Here is a 20,572-nt window from a genome sequence, read left to right as displayed (position 1 = left end):
TCTGTTGAGTACCTCCTGTGGAATAGGCATCGAGGTCAGTCTTGAAGATGCAAAGATGAAAAATATGCATTCCAGAGACACAAGGGGAGAGCAAGTGGTATATGTAGAAACAGAAGGATGCTCAGGGTCAATGTCAGTGCAGGCTACGGGCCGCTTGAGTATGTGCAGATCACAGGGAGCCTCCTCAGGGAGCTGCATCAGAGCCAAATCTTCAAGTCTGAGTCAGAGCTAGGCCTGCTGAGAAAATGGGAAACTGGTTAAAGACAGAATATAGCATTAGAAACACCAAGCCTGAAACCGGTGTGGACTGACTTTGATCCTGTTTTTACTTCTTCTGTATAGTCAAGTGTTCATTTAAAATAAAAAGCAAAAATAAAATGCTTAATCTCTTTTATTCACTTCTATTTTTTTCCAAAGAGGACCTGGAAGTGCTGGTTGACAGGGTCAACGATTTGATCGAGTTCCGCATTGAGGCTGTTCTGGAAGAAATGAGCAGCACGCCCCTTTGTCAGCTCCCCCAGGAGGAGCCGCTTACCTGCGAAGAGTTTCTCCAAGGGACAAAGGTTATTAGAATATCAATGTTTTTACGAAACAGCTTTTGTGATTCATTTTTTTTTTTTATAAAGGGAACGTTTTTGAAGCAGAAATTAGTTTTGCTTTCTCAACTTGTGATTGGTCAGTGCTAGATGTTATTCAAATGCGGAGTCTTCAGACCAACCTAACTTGAAAATGAAGAGGAAGGTGTGTAGGGAGTCACTTAGACAGGAGGAATGAATCGTTTCTTTTCAGATCAGTAGGAAGGAAGTTGCCATGAAACATATTTGTTATTGTTTTCATATGTTTTTTTTTTTTGAAGTATAGAGCTATTTAGCTAAAGAGCTTCTAGTAAGCTAGGGTTAATTAATAAAACAATTGTGTTAAGCAGTCTCTGGACAGAATTTTTAAAAGTTTTTCCTTCAGAGCAGCGTTTCCCAAACTGGGGTTCTGTGGCACACGGTTCTGGAGCCATACCAGGAAAACTGGGAAAGGTGGAGTCTGTCCAAACTGTGCAGGGAGACTGTATCCTTCTTTCCTCTTACGCATTCTGTACACGTTAACGTATTAAAATAAGGTCTTTGGGCCTGAATAGCCCTGATTAAAAAGCAAAGCCTGAAGGCATTAATGTAGTTGTTAAAGCCTATTTATGTAAGCAGGCCTTCCTTTCATCAGTATTATTAAACCAAAAGTATAGGTTTTATGTATAAAATTGAATCCACATCTATACAATGCCACTGTTAACATCCACCCTTTAGTTTTAGCAGAATACTCCGTGAATCTTGTAGTAAACTTAATATTCTTTACTTGAATTTTATTGGTTTTTTATTTGTTTGTATATAATTTACACATTTGTTTCAGATTTATAAAATTATAAGAACTATAAACCAGTAAATTTTATACTTAGCTCAACATTTCTACATTTTAGAGGGATATTATAATAAAAATAATTACATTAAAAAAATAAGGCATTCAGAAGGTCTCCTAGAAGAGAGCCTATCTAACTTTCTTTAACCCAGTATTTCTCAAACTTATTTGTAAACAGGACACCTTCTTTTCTGTGCCAGGGTTAAGATCCTGGCAGTGATCCTCTGTGCAATGCCCCTTTGGAAATGTCACTTTAGGATCATTTACATTGTTCCCAATGGGCATCCTGCTAATAGAAATATCATTAAAATCAGTGATTATTTTAATATGGTGCATCAGGACCCTCCAAGACTATCCCCATAGAAGGACTCATGAAACTCAGGATCTAGTTGCACTCAATGCTAAAACTTACTACCATGCCATAGAATGGAGGCTTTATCAGACCATAAGGGAAAAGACAAGCTGTTTTCAGGGGAATGCATGGCAGACTTCCTTATGATTTCTCCCTCTCACGAGAAGCCACACAGGGCTCATTCTCCTTCCAGCAATAAAATTTAGGCAACATGTATGCAGTGTTCCTGCCCAGAGAAGCCTATTAGAGACTCAATTTCCAAGGTTTTTATTGGGTCTGGTCACATAAGCACCTGTGCCTAGCATGGACGCAAACTGCAGACTCCCAGTAGGAAGGCAGGTGCTTAGCACAAGCCACACTGTTTGTACAAGCAGTCTAGGCACAGTGAGCCACTTCTGTCATTAGGGTGCTGTGTTTGGTATATTGCCTATTTGTCTCCTAATCAAGTTGTGATCCCTACTATACACAGAGCAGATTTCAAACAGTGTTTTTTCTCTCACTTAACATTTTTTCACAAAATATTTTCTTTTCTTTTTATTTAAAATTTTTTTTTTAGATTTTATTTATTCATTGTTAGAGAGAGAGAGAGAAAGGGAGAGAGAAGGGGAGAGGAGCAGGAAGCATCAACTCCCATATGTGCCTTGACCTGGAAAGCCCAGGGTTTCAAACTGGCGACCTCAGTGTTCCAGGTCAACGCTTTTATCCACTGTACCACCACAGGTCAGGCCACAAAATATTTTCTGTATAGCTTTTACAGCTACCATTGTAAGGATGCTTTCAGAATATTCTGTTGAGTTGATGGACTTTAATTTACTTGCTGGTTCCTTGTTACTGGACATTTATAAGGCTTCCAAAGTTTTGATATTTTGCCAAGAGCTGCAATCAACATAAATGTATCATACTTTTTCTCTTTTAAAATGACTTCCTCTTCTATAGTAAGATTATTGCATCAAAAGAATGTAATTTCAATTAGTGACTCTTAATATTTATAGCCAATAGCTTTTCAAAAGAATGGTTTTAATTTACAATGCCACCAGTAATGTGATAGTACCAATTTTACTATCTTTCAACAAACTTATTATAATTATTTTTTTGTTATAAAGAATTTTATAATAACATTTATTATAAAAATATAATTACATAATAAAATTTAAAAATTAATTATACATGTTATAATTTATACATTTTAGTTTAAATAGCAAAATCATAGAACCTAATTTTAGTTTGCATTTTTGATTACCAAAATAACTACCAATATAAATGAATGATTATTACCATTATAAAAGAATGATTTCCTTTGAATTAGTTTACTATTAAAAATTCACTTATTCTTTCAATAATTTTTGTGGCACTCCTATGTAAACCACTGCTGGGGATGGAGCAGTGAACAAAACAGATGAAGGCCCCGCCTTCATGGAGCCTACTTTCAAGTGGAGGACACAGAAAAACAAACCAAAGGGCTATGACAAACAACATGACAGGCAGTGATTAGTTCAATGAGGAATAATTAAGAGGGTAATGGAGAAAAGGATTACTTGACAAAGAGCTGTGATTTTTATTGTCAATGGATAGGAATGATCTGTGATTACTCAGAGAGTGGGCAAACCAGAGGAAGAACATTTCAGGAAGAAGGAACAGCAAGTACAAAGGCCCTGAGGCACAAACCTGTTGTTCTGGTAGCTGGAGGAAGCTGTTGAGGTTCATTGAGCATGTCAGTATGTTAAGGGAGATAATTATGTAGAGAAGGAGAAAGAAAATGGTTGGTGAGCAGGGTCTCTGGGAAAGCAGAGACTGGGATTTAGAAGTCAGGTTGTTTGATTATTTTTGAATAGAAAGAGAAACATTCATTCACAGAAAGAGGAGGAACAGGGGTTAATGAAAGAGGCCTGTTGTCTCCTGGGTAAAGTCATGGCGTCAGGAAGTTGGGTGAGTCCCCATGTCATGGCCTCCATTTGGTTTGTGCTATAGAAATTGAGGTCGTTAGCTGAGTATGCTGGGGGAAGATGGTCTAAAGATTCAAGGACAGGAATTTGAGGACACAGCTTTTATGAAGCCTGGTAGAGGAATGTGATAGGAGTCATATAGATTGATTGCTGGGAAGCATTCTGACTAGTTTGGGGACTGTGAATTCCCAGTGCCAGCCACCTGTATTGCTATGACCTGTGTGTGCAATTGGAGAAGGTAGATCTTCTGCTTGATTTGGATTGGACTTCTCCTGGGTGGAACAGTAGAAGGCTGACAGAGTGGTGGAGTAGAGGATATTGGTAAAGAAATGATTGAAGTGCAAAAACATGTCATTAGGCAAGGGTGTGTAGAGTCAGAGAATTTAAGATGCAGACTTTAGAAAATATTAGTGATCTGTTAAACATCAAGGAACCAGTTTATATGGAACGAGATGAACAAACTTGGCAAACATAGATCTGGTGTTTATGTGTGATTTGCTGACCAATTATAATATCAAGCACTTCTGAATGCTTACTTTGTGACCGGCACTATTCTTAGTATTTTATATTCATTATCTTCTAGAATACTCCCAACAACCTAAGGTAGGTTCTACCATAATCACCATTTCACAGATTGGAAGATCAGGGCACAGAAGGATATCCTAGAATCACACAGAGCTAGCGAGGTAGGATTTGAACCCAGGCTGTTTGGTGCCAGAGTCTATACTTGTCACTAGATGGTGTTGTTAACTCTATTCTATCCTTTACGCACTCTCTGTCTGGCCTCTTTCCATGACTATTTCTGTCTCATTTTCATAATTGTCTCTGAACAAGGGATGGAAATTGGTAGTTGGGTAAAGTTCTGAGTTGGGATTGAAGTTGTTATTTTATACTTCATATGATGTTAAAAAAGTTTAATAGTTTTAGGAGACATCAGAATGTTCCTATAGTAATGAATCAAAATACCATGTGTCCTGTAGCAGCTACGTGGAGGTGAAGGTCATGGGTAATGAGGAGGTAAGTGAACCATGAAGCTGATATTTGGAGTGGATGAACCATGAGCACATCACAGGGTCCCCAGATGAATAATTGTGGGACTCAGAATGGAGCTGGATATGTCTGATAGTCTGTGGCTTCATGGGTTTATTTTCCAATGAGGAGGTAAATCCTGACTGTCAACATTATCTATCCCTGCCTGTTTGTCTATCTATCATCTGTCTCTTTAGCTGTCTGTCTATCCATCTATTTCTCTGTCTATCTGATCACAGTGCCACAATCTTATCAGTTTATATTTAAGTCATATTCTTTAATGGAGGGGAGGGGAATATCTGAAATTAATTAGGGTTGACTGTGCTTTGTTGGCAAAGATGAGGAGGAAAGATTTATATAAAAGGGAGGAAACTTTATGGGCAGAGAGAGGCTGCTGATGGCTTTGGGAGTTATTTTCTCTATTGTTGATGAGGTAAGTATAATTTTGGTTTATTCATGCTGCTCCAGTTGGTTTGGTTTCTTGTCTTTTTTTTTTATAATTTATATTGAATTTATTGGGGGTGACACTGGTTAGTAAAATTATATAGGTTTCAAGCATACAGTTCTAAAATAGATCATCTGTGTGTTGTATTGTGTGTTCACCATTCAAAGCCAAGCCTCTTTCTTTCACCATTTATCCCTCTGTAGCCCCTATACCTCTCCCACCTCCTTTCCCTCCTGTAATCATCATACTGTTGTCTGTGTCTTGAGTTTTTTTGTTTGTTTGTTTCTGGCTTAACCCTTTCACCTTTTTTCACCCAGCTCCCCAATCCCCCTCCCTGTCAGTCTATTTTCCGTGTCTGTAAATCTTTTCCTATTTTGTTTATTTTTTTCATTAGATTACACATATAAGTGAAATCATATGGTGTTTGTCTTTCTCTGACTAGTTGGTTCCTTGTCTTTAATATGTTTCCTTATGGGATGCCTCATCTGGGTTAGTGTCAGGGGTGTGGCCAAGCATTGTTAGAGGCCCAACCCTCATCTGGAGGCTGAACCTGTGGCATTAATACCATTACTAATGTGCTCTGGAGAGCCAGATAAACAAATGTGATACCGTGATAATTTTTTTATAGGATCTTTGCGTAAATGGTGCACAGATACTACACTTTAAAAGCTCATTAGTGGAGGAAGCAGTCAATGAGCTAATAAATATGTTGCTAGATATGGAAGTTCCATCTAAAGAAGAAAGTGGAAAAGTATACAGTGTGAATGGTACTGATTCAAAAAACAAAGGTTCAGGTAAGAGACGGGATGCTGTGAGGTCCTGTTTTTCTAGGATGTTATTGACAACTAACATTTAATTTCTTGCATAGCAATTAATTTCACACTTCTATGAGCACCCTCCCAATTTTATAAGGATATTTATAAATCTGAAATTGTGATTTTGAGTATGCTGTAATGACTCTATGTCATTAATTACATTATTTTAGGTTAAACTCTACAAATATATACTTTGCATTGGTCTTTGTTAGCTCTCTTTGCATTTTGCTGTGATGTGTGTGTGTTTACCTTACCACTAGAGTAGGATGGATTATGGTTGGGGATTTCTGTTGGAGTACACATACACTAGACTAGAGCAAGCCTCTTGTGGGAGAGTCAAGGCCAGATGCTGAAAGGCAGAGGTGGAAAGCTGTCACCCCAAAGTTTCTGGGGAAGAGAGAACACCGGAACCCAGGCCCCCGAGGCCGTCTCGCTTTTCAGCGGAACTCTTGTCTCTCCTGTTTCCTCACATTGAGGGGGAAAGGCCTCCATCCGCCTACCTGGTGACCCGGTTTCCATTTTCTATCTTTTGATGGTTCACTTTCTAAGAAGGATGTCATTTAAGTGTTATCAAGTTTGCGTCATTTATCTTACTTTTCTACTCTTTAATTGCAATAGATGGTTCTCTATGTCTCGCTGTCTCTCTCTCAATCCCTCTCATCTTGTAACAGCAAAAAGAGAAGAAGAAAATCCCGACCCCTTGACATCTTCCCTTAGTGCTGGGTCAGGCCGCCTGCCTTTGACGCCAATCACAAGAAAGAAGAAAGAGGCTGAGATGTTAGAGGAAGAGGGCTACGAGTTGCTCGCTCATTTCAATCACCAAAACCTGGATGCTCTTCTGAAAGTTACAAGGAATACTCTAGAGGCCATTCGCAAGCGAATTCATTCATCCAACATGATTAACTTCCGGGGTAATAATCCCACAGAGTTTGCCTACTGGCTGGCCAGGCATAGAGGCTGGTTGAGCATGTGTGTGTGTTCTTGTTAAATTTAAATAATTAAAAGCCCATCATTTATCAAGTGCCTTCTTGTAAATTAATGCGTTGTGTGTGATGACCCTAACAATTCTAGGAAGTAGATACTATCATTGCTCTCATTTTAAAACTGAGAAAACTGGAGCTTAGGGAGTTTAAGTAATTTGCTTAAGGTCACTTAGCTTTTGATAATAACATCATAGTTGGCATTCCTTTTTATCTTTTTGTAATAAGGTGAAAACATGTAAAATGAATTAATGAAAGAAAAAAACCACATACTTTAAAAAGGAGATATGTGGAAAGATAATTTCATTGTTAAATTATTAGGTGATTAGCCAGTCTTACAATGTGAGGGAGTTCTTATTAATGCTATGCTCTTCAAAGCAGAACAGTTTTTTACTAATTTTGTGTCAATTTAATACTTTCCAGTTGGTTTCGCATTCTCAATGCAATCATCTCTTTCTCAGCACAACTCAGAAACGGGTCTTGCGTTGAACAGATGTACCACAAAAATCCATCAAATTTAGAGCCATACGGAAATTAAAATTAAAATTTAAAATAGTTAAAGTAACAGTAATTAATTAAAATGGAATAATAACAGGCTAGCAAAACCTTTTTTTGAAAGGATAATAAAACCTTTTAATTTACTTTGAATTTAAAGGAAATTTAAATTAGCATTTAAAGGAAAAGCATCTTTAATATTTAATTAAAAGTGAATATAAAAAGTGGAAGCTTTTAAAACTGAAAAATTTTTGATTGGTGGCATACTTCATTATGGTTTATTTCACTTTGAATTGAGTTTAGTTTTTTCTTTGATACAGGAATATTATTAGAACTAATTGAATGTTGTTGATATGCTGAATATTAAATCACATTTCTTTCCCAACTTTATAAGTATTTCCAACTATATATATAAAGTTATATGCACATGAGTGCACACACACACACACACACAGACGACACCGATTTGTCCATATTTATATACCTATCTCCAACTTTGAAATCTCTTAGGATATAAATGGTGAGTTGTACTTTATTTCTTCTCCACTTTTTAATTGCTCTGAGTTTGGATTATACACAACACACTGTGATAGGAAAGGCATATGTTTCATTTGAAATTCCAAACTGGTTATTTGTTCTGACTTTGACTTGATTTGATAGTTATTCTTGTTCTTAATTCTTTGCTTATTTTTTATACATTTAACTTATTTGTTGGTATCCTGTTATTTGGACAGTATCATTTTCAATATTTTAGGTAAGAGTTTACATAATTAAACCTCATCCCACACAGTGGGTATCTAAGGAGGGTCTACGAACAAATTGTAATCAACAGAAAATGGCTCGGGTTCTACTGAGCTGCTCTGTTACGTGGATCAAAACTAGATTCTTCAGTAGATTTCATTCATTCATTCATTCATTCAACAAACATCTGTCTGATTATATACCTGTTATACCGTATTGTTCTAGGTGCTTTAGTTTTTCTGGTTAATAATTAAATAAATCCTATTTTAAGTTAAAAAGATTGAATTTTTCCTGTTTTGCATTAATTCAGACAGTCACAGTGCATCTCAGATAAAGCCAAACAGTCAGCCCATTTTCCGGGCAGACATCACTCTGGCTATTCCCAATATCACCATGGTCCCTGCCCTGGAAGACATCCAGCAGGTGCTGAACAAGGCTGTGGAGTGCATTGTCAGTGTCACCAAGGGGGTGAGACAGTGGAGCAGTGAGCTGTTGTCCAAGGTGGGTGTGGGATGAAGAAATTATTTCATATTGAAGCTGCTTCTCTTGCAGATGGAACTGAGCTGAAAAATATCCTTTTATGTTGTAGAAAAAGATGCATGAAAGAAAAATGGTTGCTTTGCAGAATAATGAGGACAGTGATTCTGATATTGAAATGGGAGAAAATGAACCTCAAGGTAAATGTTCCTGTAGTTCTTTTTAACTGGTCATTGTAAACCAATATGTATTGAGCTAAACCATGCAATCCTCAAATCAGAATAGGTTGGGATATTAATCTGTGAGCCAGTTTTAAGTGTATAAAATATAAAGATTTATATATTTTAATGTCATCATTATAAATAGTTAACCTCTAGTGGGTATCTCACAGTTTTGGGTATATCATTAATTTCTAGCCCAATGTAATGATGAGAACTGGGGGACAAGAAGGGTTTAATTTCTCAGTTTAAAGAGACACTTGTCATCACCACAATGATTATTCCAGATAATAAAGAGACATTTTTGATCTATTATGTGTCCTGTTTTGCTGACATGCTGTGATATAAGAACATGTTGTACATCCCATGGTTTTCATTTGTAGTTTCTAAAATTAGGGAACATATGACATACAATGATATGCAAGTTGCTAATTATATTAAATGTTATCTTTAGTTCTGCAAACTTCTTTTATAGCAGTCTTGCAAACAGTAGACTCCATGTAATTTTCATTTAGTGCTCATGTCCCTTGAATCAACTAACCACGAGGAAGAAACTGAAGCAAATTTCTCTTTAAAACAGTCTGTTACTGAGAAGGATAGAGACAGCTTAAAACAACTTTACCCACAACTTACAAAATTATTTATTTATTTTAGCTGAAAAGCCTATGTTATTATTGAAACTCAAAACATGTTCAATTATGAATTATATCTTAAATTGAGAAGAAAAAAATGTTAAGTAAAAAATTGTATATATATTTTTGTCATGACAAAAAACAGTGATAATAAATCAGCCACATCTTTTTAAAAATAATAGCTTTGAGATATAGTTTACATAATAGAATTTACCCTTTAAAGTATAAAATTCAGTGGTTTTTAGAATGTTCTCATCATCACCACTATCTAGTTTTAGAATATTTTTATCGCCCCAAAAGAAATCTTGTACCCATTGGCATCACTCCCCATTCCCCTATCACCCAGTCTGGGCCATCATTCATCTACTTTCTGTGGATTTGCCCATTTTGGACATTTCATATAAATACCATCATACAATATGTGGTCTTTTGTGACCGGCTTCTTTCACTTAGCATAATGTTTTCAAGATTGATCTATACTGTAGCATGTATCAGTTTTTATTCCTTTTTATTGACAAATACTCTTCCATTTTGTGGATATATCACATTTTATTCATCCACTCATCAGTTGATGGATATTTGTGTCATTTCTGTTTCTTAGCTATTATGAATAACCTAGCTGTAAACATTCATGTAAAATTTTTTTGTGTGGACATTTGTTTTTATTTCTCTTGGGTATATACCTATAAGTGGAGTAGCTAAGTTCTATGTCCACTGGTTGGGCTTTCTCATGTGTAGTTTCTATCGATTGCTTTTGTTCCTGTGTGTAAACACTACTTTACTGTGTCTTTGCATGTCTCATAATTTAAATTTTTGTTGAAAACTTGATTTTAAAGAGCATAATGTGACAACGCTGAGAATCTGATTCTCTTTCTCCCAGGGTCTGTTGTTATTGTTGCTGTTTGTTTCTTTACTGACTTTCCCAGACTAATTCTATAAACTTTGTCTTTCCTGTGGTGTGTACTTTTGTAATCTCTGCTCGATTAGCTTAGTGGTCAACTAATGATTGCACAGAGATTTCCTTTAATGCTTTGAACTACAATAGTAAGTCTTCTACCCTTTGCCTAGGGAGACTGTGTGTGTGTTGGAGCACTATGTGTAGAGCACCCTGAAAGCTCAGTTAAGTTTGAACACTGCCTTAGTCTTTGTTTACTGGTTGTGCAAAGCCTCAAATTCAGCCAGAGTTGAAAGATAGGAGCATCTTTAGGTCTTCCTGGTCATGTGACTAGCTCTGTACATATGCGTGGACTTCTTAAGCTTCAGGAATACTTCAGGCCTTTCCATTGCCCTCTATGGACATCTTATTACCCAGATCACTAACTTTCTCACCAACCTCTTGTTTGCCCCAACTAAGAGCATAGTGTCAGGCAGCTATGAAGTTAAATAATTATTGCTGATTATTTTTGACAAACACCTTGGATATAGGGAATATTTATTTTTATTATTTTTTTTAACTCAGTGAGTTTTGAGTCAGGTCAAATAAAAATAAACTCTTTGAATGAGTCTTTTCCAGGGAGAGTTTAGACAGGTCAAATAGTGACAATTTTGGGGGACTTCCTGAGGATCTCCAGACTCCTCAGGAAATTTTGAGTTCCTCAGGTGACTGCTAGGCTGTGGATTTTGCAGTCACAATTTTCAAGGCTGCTGTTTTTTGAGACCACTGCATAGGCAGGCAAGAGGCAATGGGCATAGAACAAGTTAAAACACCACAAAACTCACTGTTGTTACAAACTTTAGCATTTTTCTTGACTAAACAAATGTTTCTTAGATTATTTCCAGCTTTGGTTAATTTCCAGAATCCTGAGAAATTGATGTTGACACTGTTTTTCAATGTTTTCATTTGCTTTTACAAAGAAGATTTTCTAAAGTCCTTATTTTACCATTACAGAAATCCCCTCCACTTTTTAAAGTATGTTCCCTTTGCTGTTAATATAAACATTTTTCTCTTTTTCTGCTTTTAGATAACTTTGAGATAGCATCTGTAAACTTACCCATTCCTGTACAAGCCAGGAACTACTATAAGAATGTTGCTGACAACAAAGAGATTGTAAAGTTAGTCTCTGTGCTTAGCACAATCATCAACTCCACCAAAAAGGTATGTCACTAGAATTTTTAGCCAGGGCCCTTTACTTCATAACATGCCTTTGTGAAGCTGAACGTCATAGACTTGTGCTACGTGTACCAGGGTCTCACCTACTGTGACTTTGGTGAGCTGCGTATGGTACCTTGTATGTGCTCAGCAAATGTTGGTTTAAAGATTCATTCTAGGTTGCAAGGTGAAAGAGAACTATTGTTCCCATGTCTTATATTGTGTTATCCTTAGTGCCTTTAACCTATTTATTTATTTAGATAAATCTAACATTTCAAATAAATCTAACATTTTGATATGTCCTGAAGCATGTCAGACTGGTGTTACAATTTACCTTTGTAGAGTCAGTGATACTAGTACATTTGAAATAGAATAAGATTTACAGTCAATTTTTATATTTGTGTAGGCAGGCAAATCTTAAAATATTTCAGATAAAAATTTATGTATATTGCCATTTGGAAACCAGATAATACGGAGAAATAGAGAAAATATTAATGTTGTCAATGCAAACTTTTGCTAGATAAGGATATAAATTTGGGTTAATTTTTATTTACAACCTGTTCTCTCAACTTTCCCTTTTTTGGGGGTCTAATCTGTTTTTATGCTCAAAGAGGCTCAAAACCTTGAAGTCAATTTCTACTTAAAAATATATATATATATTCACATGGTCAGTGAGATCTGTTGACTCTTTAAAATGGTTTTTAGTGTTGAGGGCATAGTTGCCACTCAGTAAATACATTTTTTTCTATTACTTAGTTTTGATGGAATGGGTATCATTTGTTTTGAAAGCATTTTGAAAGGCTACCACTGATGTAACCATGTGAGGGAATATTAAGTTTAATTTTAAAGTGTTCCCAAGGGAACTGGAAGATTTTGCATTTATACATTTTCAATTTTATTTCTTAATGTATTGAAGGTCCTGTATTTAATTTTGCCCTAGAGATAATATTCACGTAATTCAATTTAACAAATATTCATCTAATGCTTAGTTTATCAAGCTTTAAAGTAAATGATAAAACTAAGTAGTGTATTTTATAAGGGTAATGAACATTCAGATGTATTTTCTAATGTTTTATAATCATAGGAAAATGCAATAAAATAAGTCAATAATAAAACCCGTTATTTTCTCTGAACTTAAGCAGCCTCTTATGAAAATCTAAGGGTAAGACTTAGCAATGAAAATGAACATACTTCTGGCAACAGATGTACTTACCTCTTTGTCACTTTTCTTGCATTTGCTTTTTTTTTTTTTAATTTGAAGAAATGTACAGATATTAGTCTTCCTTAAAGTACTAGAAAGGGTTGGCACTTAGAATGATTCGAAAGACTTTTTTTGGTTTGAAAGGATGGCCAAATTGTATCCAGAGGAATATATGAGAGGTTGGTCCTAGTGCTAGACGTGGCCAGCCTGTCACAGCCATAGACCCTTCTGAAAGGCTCTCTCTCAATTGTAGAAAATCCTGGGATCTAGCCCCTTTTCTTTTGCCGTAGATGATTGGATCAGAATGTAAATCTGACCTACATTCAGTACTTCTATAGTCTGGTCATCAACTAATAACATTGCTAGGCTTAAAAAGATAAGTTAGCTGGACCAAACCATCAAAATAACCTTGGCAAAAAATAGACAAAACAACACTATATAAGTAGTTTGTATAGTTTTTCCTTTATGCTCTAGGTTACCTCCAGTCTAAAAAGTTTCAATTTAAAAAAGACTGACACTTCCAGATAAAATAAATGAAAGTCTAAAACATTTAGTTAGGATATATCTAAATATTATAAACTCTTAGATGTTGAAAGAGCTAAGGATTCTGCAATTTCTACCTATAGCCAGAGATCTTTGATCATCTACAGTGTGTCCGTAAAGTCATGGTGTGCTTTTGACCGGTCACAGGAAAGCAACAAAAGACGATAGAAATGTGAAATCTGCACCAAATAAAAGGAAAACTCTCCCAGTTTCATACCTATTCAGTGCAGTTCCATGTGGGCTCATGCACAGATTTTTTAGGGCTCCTTAGGTAGCTATCCCGTAGAGCCTCTACAGACTCGTCACTGACTGATGGCCTACCAGAACGGGGTTTCTCCACCAAACTGCCCATTTTCTTCAACTGCTTATCCCACCAAGTAGTGTTATTCCTATGTGGTGGTGCTTCGTTATAAAAGCGCCGATATTCATGTTGCACTTTGGTCACGGATTTGAATTTAGCGAGCCACAGAACACACTGAACTTTCCTCTATACCGTCCACATCTCGACTGGCATGGCCGTGGGCTGCTCCACTGTGTACACAGTGTTACATCATCATCTGTGCATGCGCACATGCTGTCACATCATCCTATAGAAACTGGGAGGGTTTTCCTTTTATTTGGTACAGATTTCACATTTCTATCGTCTTTTGTTGCTTTACTGTGAGCAGTCAAAAGTGCACCATGACTTTACGGACATACTGTATAATTCATTCTCCAAATCATCACCCATTTGTGAATGTCTAGCTGCTGTTGCAATGCATTCTGGGCACTCATGTCAACATGTCAACTCATGTTTGGGGAGGGGCTGTGGTTGGGAGAAGCAGTGATAGGCTTAGCTTACTGCATTTTGATGCTGAGACGTCTCAATAACCATTATACCTGTATCTCTGAGAGAATTTTAGCTGCATGTGGGGATTGAAGTAAACTACTTGGTTTGATACAGGTTGGTGCAATTTTGGACTAGTTAGAATGCTATTCATAATACTCTATTTTTAAAAAAAATAATTGATTTTTAATTTTATCTTAGTTTAAAATTTTTTTCTTATGCAGATGTAACTGAAATTATAATATATATCTATAGAAAAAGTTGATTCTCAAAAAGTGTAACCATAATAAATGAAGACACACATTTTTAATTCTTTGTAGGTGATGATTATCTACCAAGTAGACTTGAGAGACTAATCTGAAAAAAAATGGGCCAATAAGAGTTAAGTTAGTAGTCAGTTGAGAGGTAATTATAGGCATTCTGCTATAATGTAAAAGCATGTGTCTGAAAATCTTGTTTTGCAAATTTGCACATTTAATAAATAGAGATTATGAGAAAAGCAGAATTGAGACACACACACAAAACAGGAAATTTTATAATCAGAGTAGCAACAAAAACGATAACAATCATAGTGAAACATTAATCCATTTAATAATACCCTGAAAAATATAGAACTTTACTATCAAAAAGTGAAAGAAACTTGGTAGAAGGTGGTGTAAGAAACAGTTGAAGCTGCTGAGTTTTAGAAACAAGGATAAAATATGCAAAGATCAGGTTGAACTGTGCAAAGGACATTTTCAAAACAAAGTGGTGATTGAATGGACCCAAAAGGAAGAAGAAGAGAAGGGGGCGTGGCACAAAGGATTGTACCTCTCAGTGGCTTGCTACTTTAGTTAGTACAACACAAAGTGCTGAGAAAATGGTATTAGATAAAGTGACCTGCCCATTGTATTGACCGCATTCCCTCATTACCAATTGTGAGCGAACCAATTTATCTTAAGGAAGCAAACAGAATTGTTTATTAAAAAATCAGCTTTTAAATATTATATGCCAGTTATAAAAATAGTGGGAAACAATGTCATTAAAAAATACCTTATGACCATACCTACTAAGAAGGGTGTGGGAGCTCTATGAAGATTAATCTAAAACTTTACAAGGAATTAAAAAAAATGATTGGGAGATTTAGAAACACATGCTGTGTTTCTAGATGGGATGATTTAATATCATTCAGATGTCAGTGTCTATCAAATGAATTTATACATTTTATGTAATTTGATGCAGTGCAATTTGATTCTGTTTTGCCTCTCTAGATCTAATCTCTACTCTCTGAGTTCAAGTCAATAGGTTTCTGTAGTCCTCCAGCCCGCTGGGAACTACCAAGGTCATATGGAAGAAACCTACTCCAGACACAAACTTATGTCAAGAGGGAGAGGAGGAGGCTTATCAAGGGAGGCAAAGAAGACCTGAATTTCCTTCTCCCTTAGCTTTTATTGATCAGAAGCAGAATAGAGGTAACAGGATTACAGGGAGGGAGATCAGGTGACTAGGGGAAAGAATGACTAATGGCCATTTTGCTGACATGGAGAAAGTGCTAATTTGAGTCAGTACATTCTTTTCTTTTGCTAATTAAGCACAAAGGAAGGGGCAATCTGGAACCCCTAGGCTAATAATTTTCTAAAGCCCGTTCACATGCATTCCTTTGTGTCTGCACAAAGGTCACTCACTCACTCAGTTTCTTGGTGTTTGCATCCAAGAGACATTCACTCAGAGTTTTTAATTAAAGTTCCCCAATGGAAGTCATAGAGGGTTCAAGGTTAGATGGGTGATTCCCTACAGGTTTCCATTAGGGTTTCAGTAGATTCTGCCAATGAATGTCTTGGAGGAGAAATTGGGATGAGGAGAAGAGAATGACTTTTTTTCCCTATAGCATACTCTCTGTGGCGTGATTTTGAGGTGTGATTTTTGATCAAGTTCTAGCTCCAATCAAGAGGTCCTTGTTCATAAGAGTCTTTATGGACTTTCTCTTTTTCCACTTTCTAGAAACTGCTCCCCTTTTCTTTCTGGCTAGGAATGGTCAGTTTCATTGTTATTAGTCATGGGTATTAGTATTACTGTTTACACTGTTGTATATATCCTAGTTCTGTGCTTTTCCAACTAATCACACAGTTCACTAATTGAACATTGCAGTGAATCCATGGGAACCATCAGTGATTGGCTAATGTTCACTGTCAGCATGACGCCATTTCTTTTTCTTTTCAACACAATCTTATTAGTTTTATTTTATTTATTATTATTTTAAAATTATTTTCATTTTTCAATTAATGTTGATATATATTGTTATATTAGTTTCAGGTGTACATGCCAGTGATTAGATACTACATAACTTACTAAGTGATCATCCCTACAAATCTCACACCCATCTGGCACTGGTACATAAGTACTTATTAAAGTGTTATTATCTGTATTCCCTATGCTGCACTTTATAGCCCCCACAATATTCTGTAACAACCAACTTGTACTTCTTTTTATTTTTTATTTTATTTAAAAAAATTTTCCAAACTTAGAAGCGACTTCCACATGTCCCAACCAGGGGGCGATCCTCTGCCCATCTGGGCTGTTGCTTCATTGCAGCTGGAGCCATTCTAGCAACTGAGGTGGAGGCCATGGAACCATTCTCAGCGCCCAGGCCAACTTTGCTCCAATGGAGCCTTGGTTGTGGGAGGGTAAGAGAGAGACAGAAAGGAAGGAGAGGGGGAGGGTTGGAGGAGCAAATGGGCGCTTCTCCTAAGTTCCCTGACTGGGAATCAAACCCAGCACTTCTACATGCCCGGCTGACGCTCTACTGCTGATCCAACCAGCCAGGGCCCCCAATTTGTACTTCTTAATCCTTCAGTTTTTCACCTATCTCCTCAACCCCCATCCTATCAGCAACTGTCAAAATGTTCTTTGTATCTATGAGTCTGTTTTTATTCTGCTTGTTTATTTATTTTTTAGATTCAATTGTTGATATATAGTTATTGCCAGTTTATTGTTCATATTTTTTATCTTTTAAAAATTTTTCCTAAAGAATATCTTTTAGCATTTCATGTAATTCTGGTTTGGTGGTGAGGAACCCTAGCTTTTTCTTGTCTGGGAAGCTCTTTATAGTATGTCCTTCAATTCTAAGTGATACTTCTGTAGGGCAGAGTAATCTTGGTTATAGGTTCTTCTGTTTCATCACTTTGAATATTTTTTTGCCAATCTCTTCTGGCCTGCAAAGTCATTGTTGAGAAGTCAGGTGACATTATTTTATAGTTGTTTTTAAAATTATTTAGAAAATTAGGCCCTGGCTGGTTGGCTCAGCGGTAGAGCATCGGCCTGGCGTGCGGGGGACCTGGGTTTGATTCCCGGCCAGGGCACATAGGAGAAGTGCCCATTTGCTTCTCCACCCCCACCCCTCCTTCCTCTCTGTCTCTCTCTTCCCCTCCCACAGCCAAGGCTCCATTGGAGCAAAGATGGCCCGGGCGCTGGGATGGCTCCTTGGCCTCTGCCCCAGGTGCTAGAGTGTCTCTGGTCTCAGCAGAGCGACACCCCAGAGGGGCAGAGCATCGCCCCCTGGTGGGCATGCCGGGTGGATCCCGGTCAGGCGCATGCGGGAGTCTGTCTGACTGTCTCTCCCTGTTTCCAGCTTCAGAAAAAAAAATACAAAAAAAATACAAAAAAAAAAAAAAAAGAAAATTAAATTTAACAGGGTGATATAGATCAATGAGTACAGAGATTTCAGGCAAACATTTCTATAGCATTTGAACAGTTAATTATGTTGTATACCCATCACCCAAAGTCAGATCATTTTTTGTCACCTTATATTTGTCCCTCTTTTTGTTTTTTTTCATTTATTTTTTTTTCTGAAGCTGGAAACGGGGAGAGACAGTCAGACAGACTCCCGCATGCGCCCGACCGGGATCCACCTGGCACGCCCACCAGGGGGCGACGCTCTGCCCACCAGGGGGCGATGCTCTGCCCCTCCGAAGCGTTGCTCTGATGCGACCAGAGCCACTCTAGTGCCTGGGGCAAAGGCCAAGGAGCCATCCCCAGCGCCCGGGTCATCTTTGCTCCAATGGAGCCTCGGCTGTGGGAGGGGAAGAGAGAGACAGAGAGGAAGGAGAGGGGGAAGGGTGGAGAAGCAGATGGTCACTTCTCCTGTGTGCCCTGGCCAGGAATCGAACCCGGGACTTCTGCACGCCAGGCCGACGTTCTCCCACTGAGCCAACCAGCCAGGGCCTATTTGTCCCTCTTTACACCCTCCTGTTCCCTCACATTTTTCTTCCCCTGGTAACTGCTGTTATTTTATCTATATCCATGAGCCTCAGTTTTATATCCCACCTATTGTGAAATCATACAGTTCTTAGCTTTTTCTGATTTACTTATTTCACTCAATGTAATGTGATCAAGGTCCATCCTTGTTGTTGTAATTGATCCGATGTCATCATTTCTTATGGCTGAGTAGTATTCCATTGTATATATGTACCATATCAGCTGACATTCTTATAGAAGTTCCCTTATAGTTAACTAACTGCTTTTCTCTTACTGACTTTAAGATTCTCTCTTAAACTTTTCATTTAATTATGATGTGTCTTGGCATGGGCCTCTTTGAATTCATCTTGTTTGGGACTCTCTGTGCTTCTTAGACTTGTATGTCTATTTTCTTCACCAAGTTAGGAAAGTTTTCTGTCGTTATTTTTTTCAAACAGGTTTTCAATTCCTTACTCTCTTCATTCTCCTTCTGGCACCCCCATGGTGCAAATGTTGGTATGCTTGAAGTAGTCCCAGGGGCTTCTCACACTATCTTCATTTTTTGGATTCTTTTTTTCTTTTTGCTGTCTGATTGTATATTCTTTTGCTTCCTTATATTCCAAGTCACTGATTTGAAGCTTGGCTTCATCTACTCTACTGTTGATTCCCTTTAAATTAGTCTTCATTTCAGTTAGTATATCCTTCATTTCTGACTGGTCTTTTTTTATCCTGTTGAGTTCTCACTAAGTTCCTTGAGTATCCTTATATAGATGCAGTGTTTTGAACTCTGCATTTAGTAGAGTTTTTGTCTCCATTTTGTCAGTTCTTTTTCTGGAGTTTTGTTCTCTTCTTTCATTTGGAATATGTTTCGTTGTCTCCTCATTTTGGCTGTCTCCTGTGTTTGCTTCTATGTGTTAGGTAGAGCTGCTTCATCTCCCAGGCATGGCAGAGTGGTCTAATGTAGTAGGTATTCTGTAGGGTGCAGTGGCACAGCATCCTCTATCACCCAAATTGGGTACTCAGGGTGCACCTCCCGTGTGGTCTGTGTAACCCTCTTCTTATAAGTTGAGCCTTGATCACTGTTGGCACATCAATGGGAGGGATCTGCTCCCAGGCCCATCAGCTGCAAGGACTGGCTGTGACCACCCTGGAGGGTCAGCTGTGTAAGGGTCCATCTGCACAGCAGGACTTACTTTAAGGAGGATCTGCCCACTAAGTCCACCCCTTGAGTGTGTTGCTTGTGGAGGTGGTTGGGTGGGGCATTTTAGCATGGTCTGAAGCTGTCTACTATGTGCACTAGCTCAGGGGTCTCCAGGCTTAGGTCAGGAGGTATCTGTATTCTGCTTGGAGCCACCCGGCATGACCAAGCAATCTGAAGATGGCTGCTACTTGTGCTGGGCTTAGAGGTGCCCAGGCAAGGCTAAGCTGTGAACTAAAGTTGGCTGCTGCTAGTGATGGGCCTGGAGCCACTTAGCAAGAGGTATGGGGCACATTGAAGCCAGATGTTGCTTGTTTGAGAGACTTTAGGAAAATCTGAAGCATGAACCACGACAGGCCATTTGTATGGAAAAGTCACTATAAACAGCTTGAGTGAGCCCTAAAGTTGAGTAGGGTGGGGCCTCAGGGAATCACCAGATCAGGGCAAACAGAACTGTCTGGCATCAGAGTGGGAGCTGTGGGGCAGCTTTCTTATAGATAGAAGTAAGTGCTGATAGGGACCATTGTTCCTTTGATAAGTCCTCCCCACAGAGCCAGCAAGCGGGTGCCACGTCTGAAACTCCATCAACCTGGCTAACAAATAATCTTATTTGTATCCTAGGAAGTTATTACATCCATGGATTACTTTAAATGCTACAATCATATTTGGCAAAAGGAGAAAGAAGAAACCATTATGACGTTTATTATGAAAAACCCCTTGTTTCCTGAATTTGAATCCCAGATTCTCTATTTCCAAAACCTAGAGCAGAAAATTAATGCAGAGCCTGAATATATCTGTGTGGGTGCCATTGCTCTGTACACAGGTTGGTTCATTTCCTTGTAGACAGCCATAAAAATTCAACAGCATCATTCTGTTTCTTTACCGAGATTAGTATTCCAGAGAGTTTAGCTATCTTAAAGATTAACTTTTCTTTTATGGGCCTCCAGCTTGAAGACCAATTTGTAGACTTGTTTT

General features: G+C 37.8%; 1 protein-coding gene across 3 annotated transcripts in view; it reads left to right on the top strand.

Annotated features, from left to right (window-relative positions):
- The window catches only part of DNAH5 (dynein axonemal heavy chain 5), a 326,976-nt gene that overhangs the window by 136,263 nt on the left and 170,141 nt on the right, over positions 1-20,572 (top strand). For all 3 annotated transcript variants that reach the window (XM_066243771.1, XM_066243781.1, XM_066243766.1), the window contains 7 exons: positions 418-563; positions 5,799-5,964; positions 6,657-6,896; positions 8,512-8,702; positions 8,791-8,878; positions 11,490-11,623; positions 20,219-20,420. In XM_066243771.1, coding sequence (XP_066099868.1) covers positions 418-563; positions 5,799-5,964; positions 6,657-6,896; positions 8,512-8,702; positions 8,791-8,878; positions 11,490-11,623; positions 20,219-20,420 — 1,167 coding nt within the window. The remainder of the gene's footprint in view (positions 1-417; positions 564-5,798; positions 5,965-6,656; positions 6,897-8,511; positions 8,703-8,790; positions 8,879-11,489; positions 11,624-20,218; positions 20,421-20,572) is intronic.

Source organism: Saccopteryx bilineata, chromosome 1 (assembly GCF_036850765.1).
Source record: "Saccopteryx bilineata isolate mSacBil1 chromosome 1, mSacBil1_pri_phased_curated, whole genome shotgun sequence".
NCBI classification, from domain to species: Eukaryota; Metazoa; Chordata; class Mammalia; order Chiroptera; family Emballonuridae; genus Saccopteryx; species Saccopteryx bilineata.
This window is presented reverse-complemented; position numbering and strand designations above follow the sequence as displayed.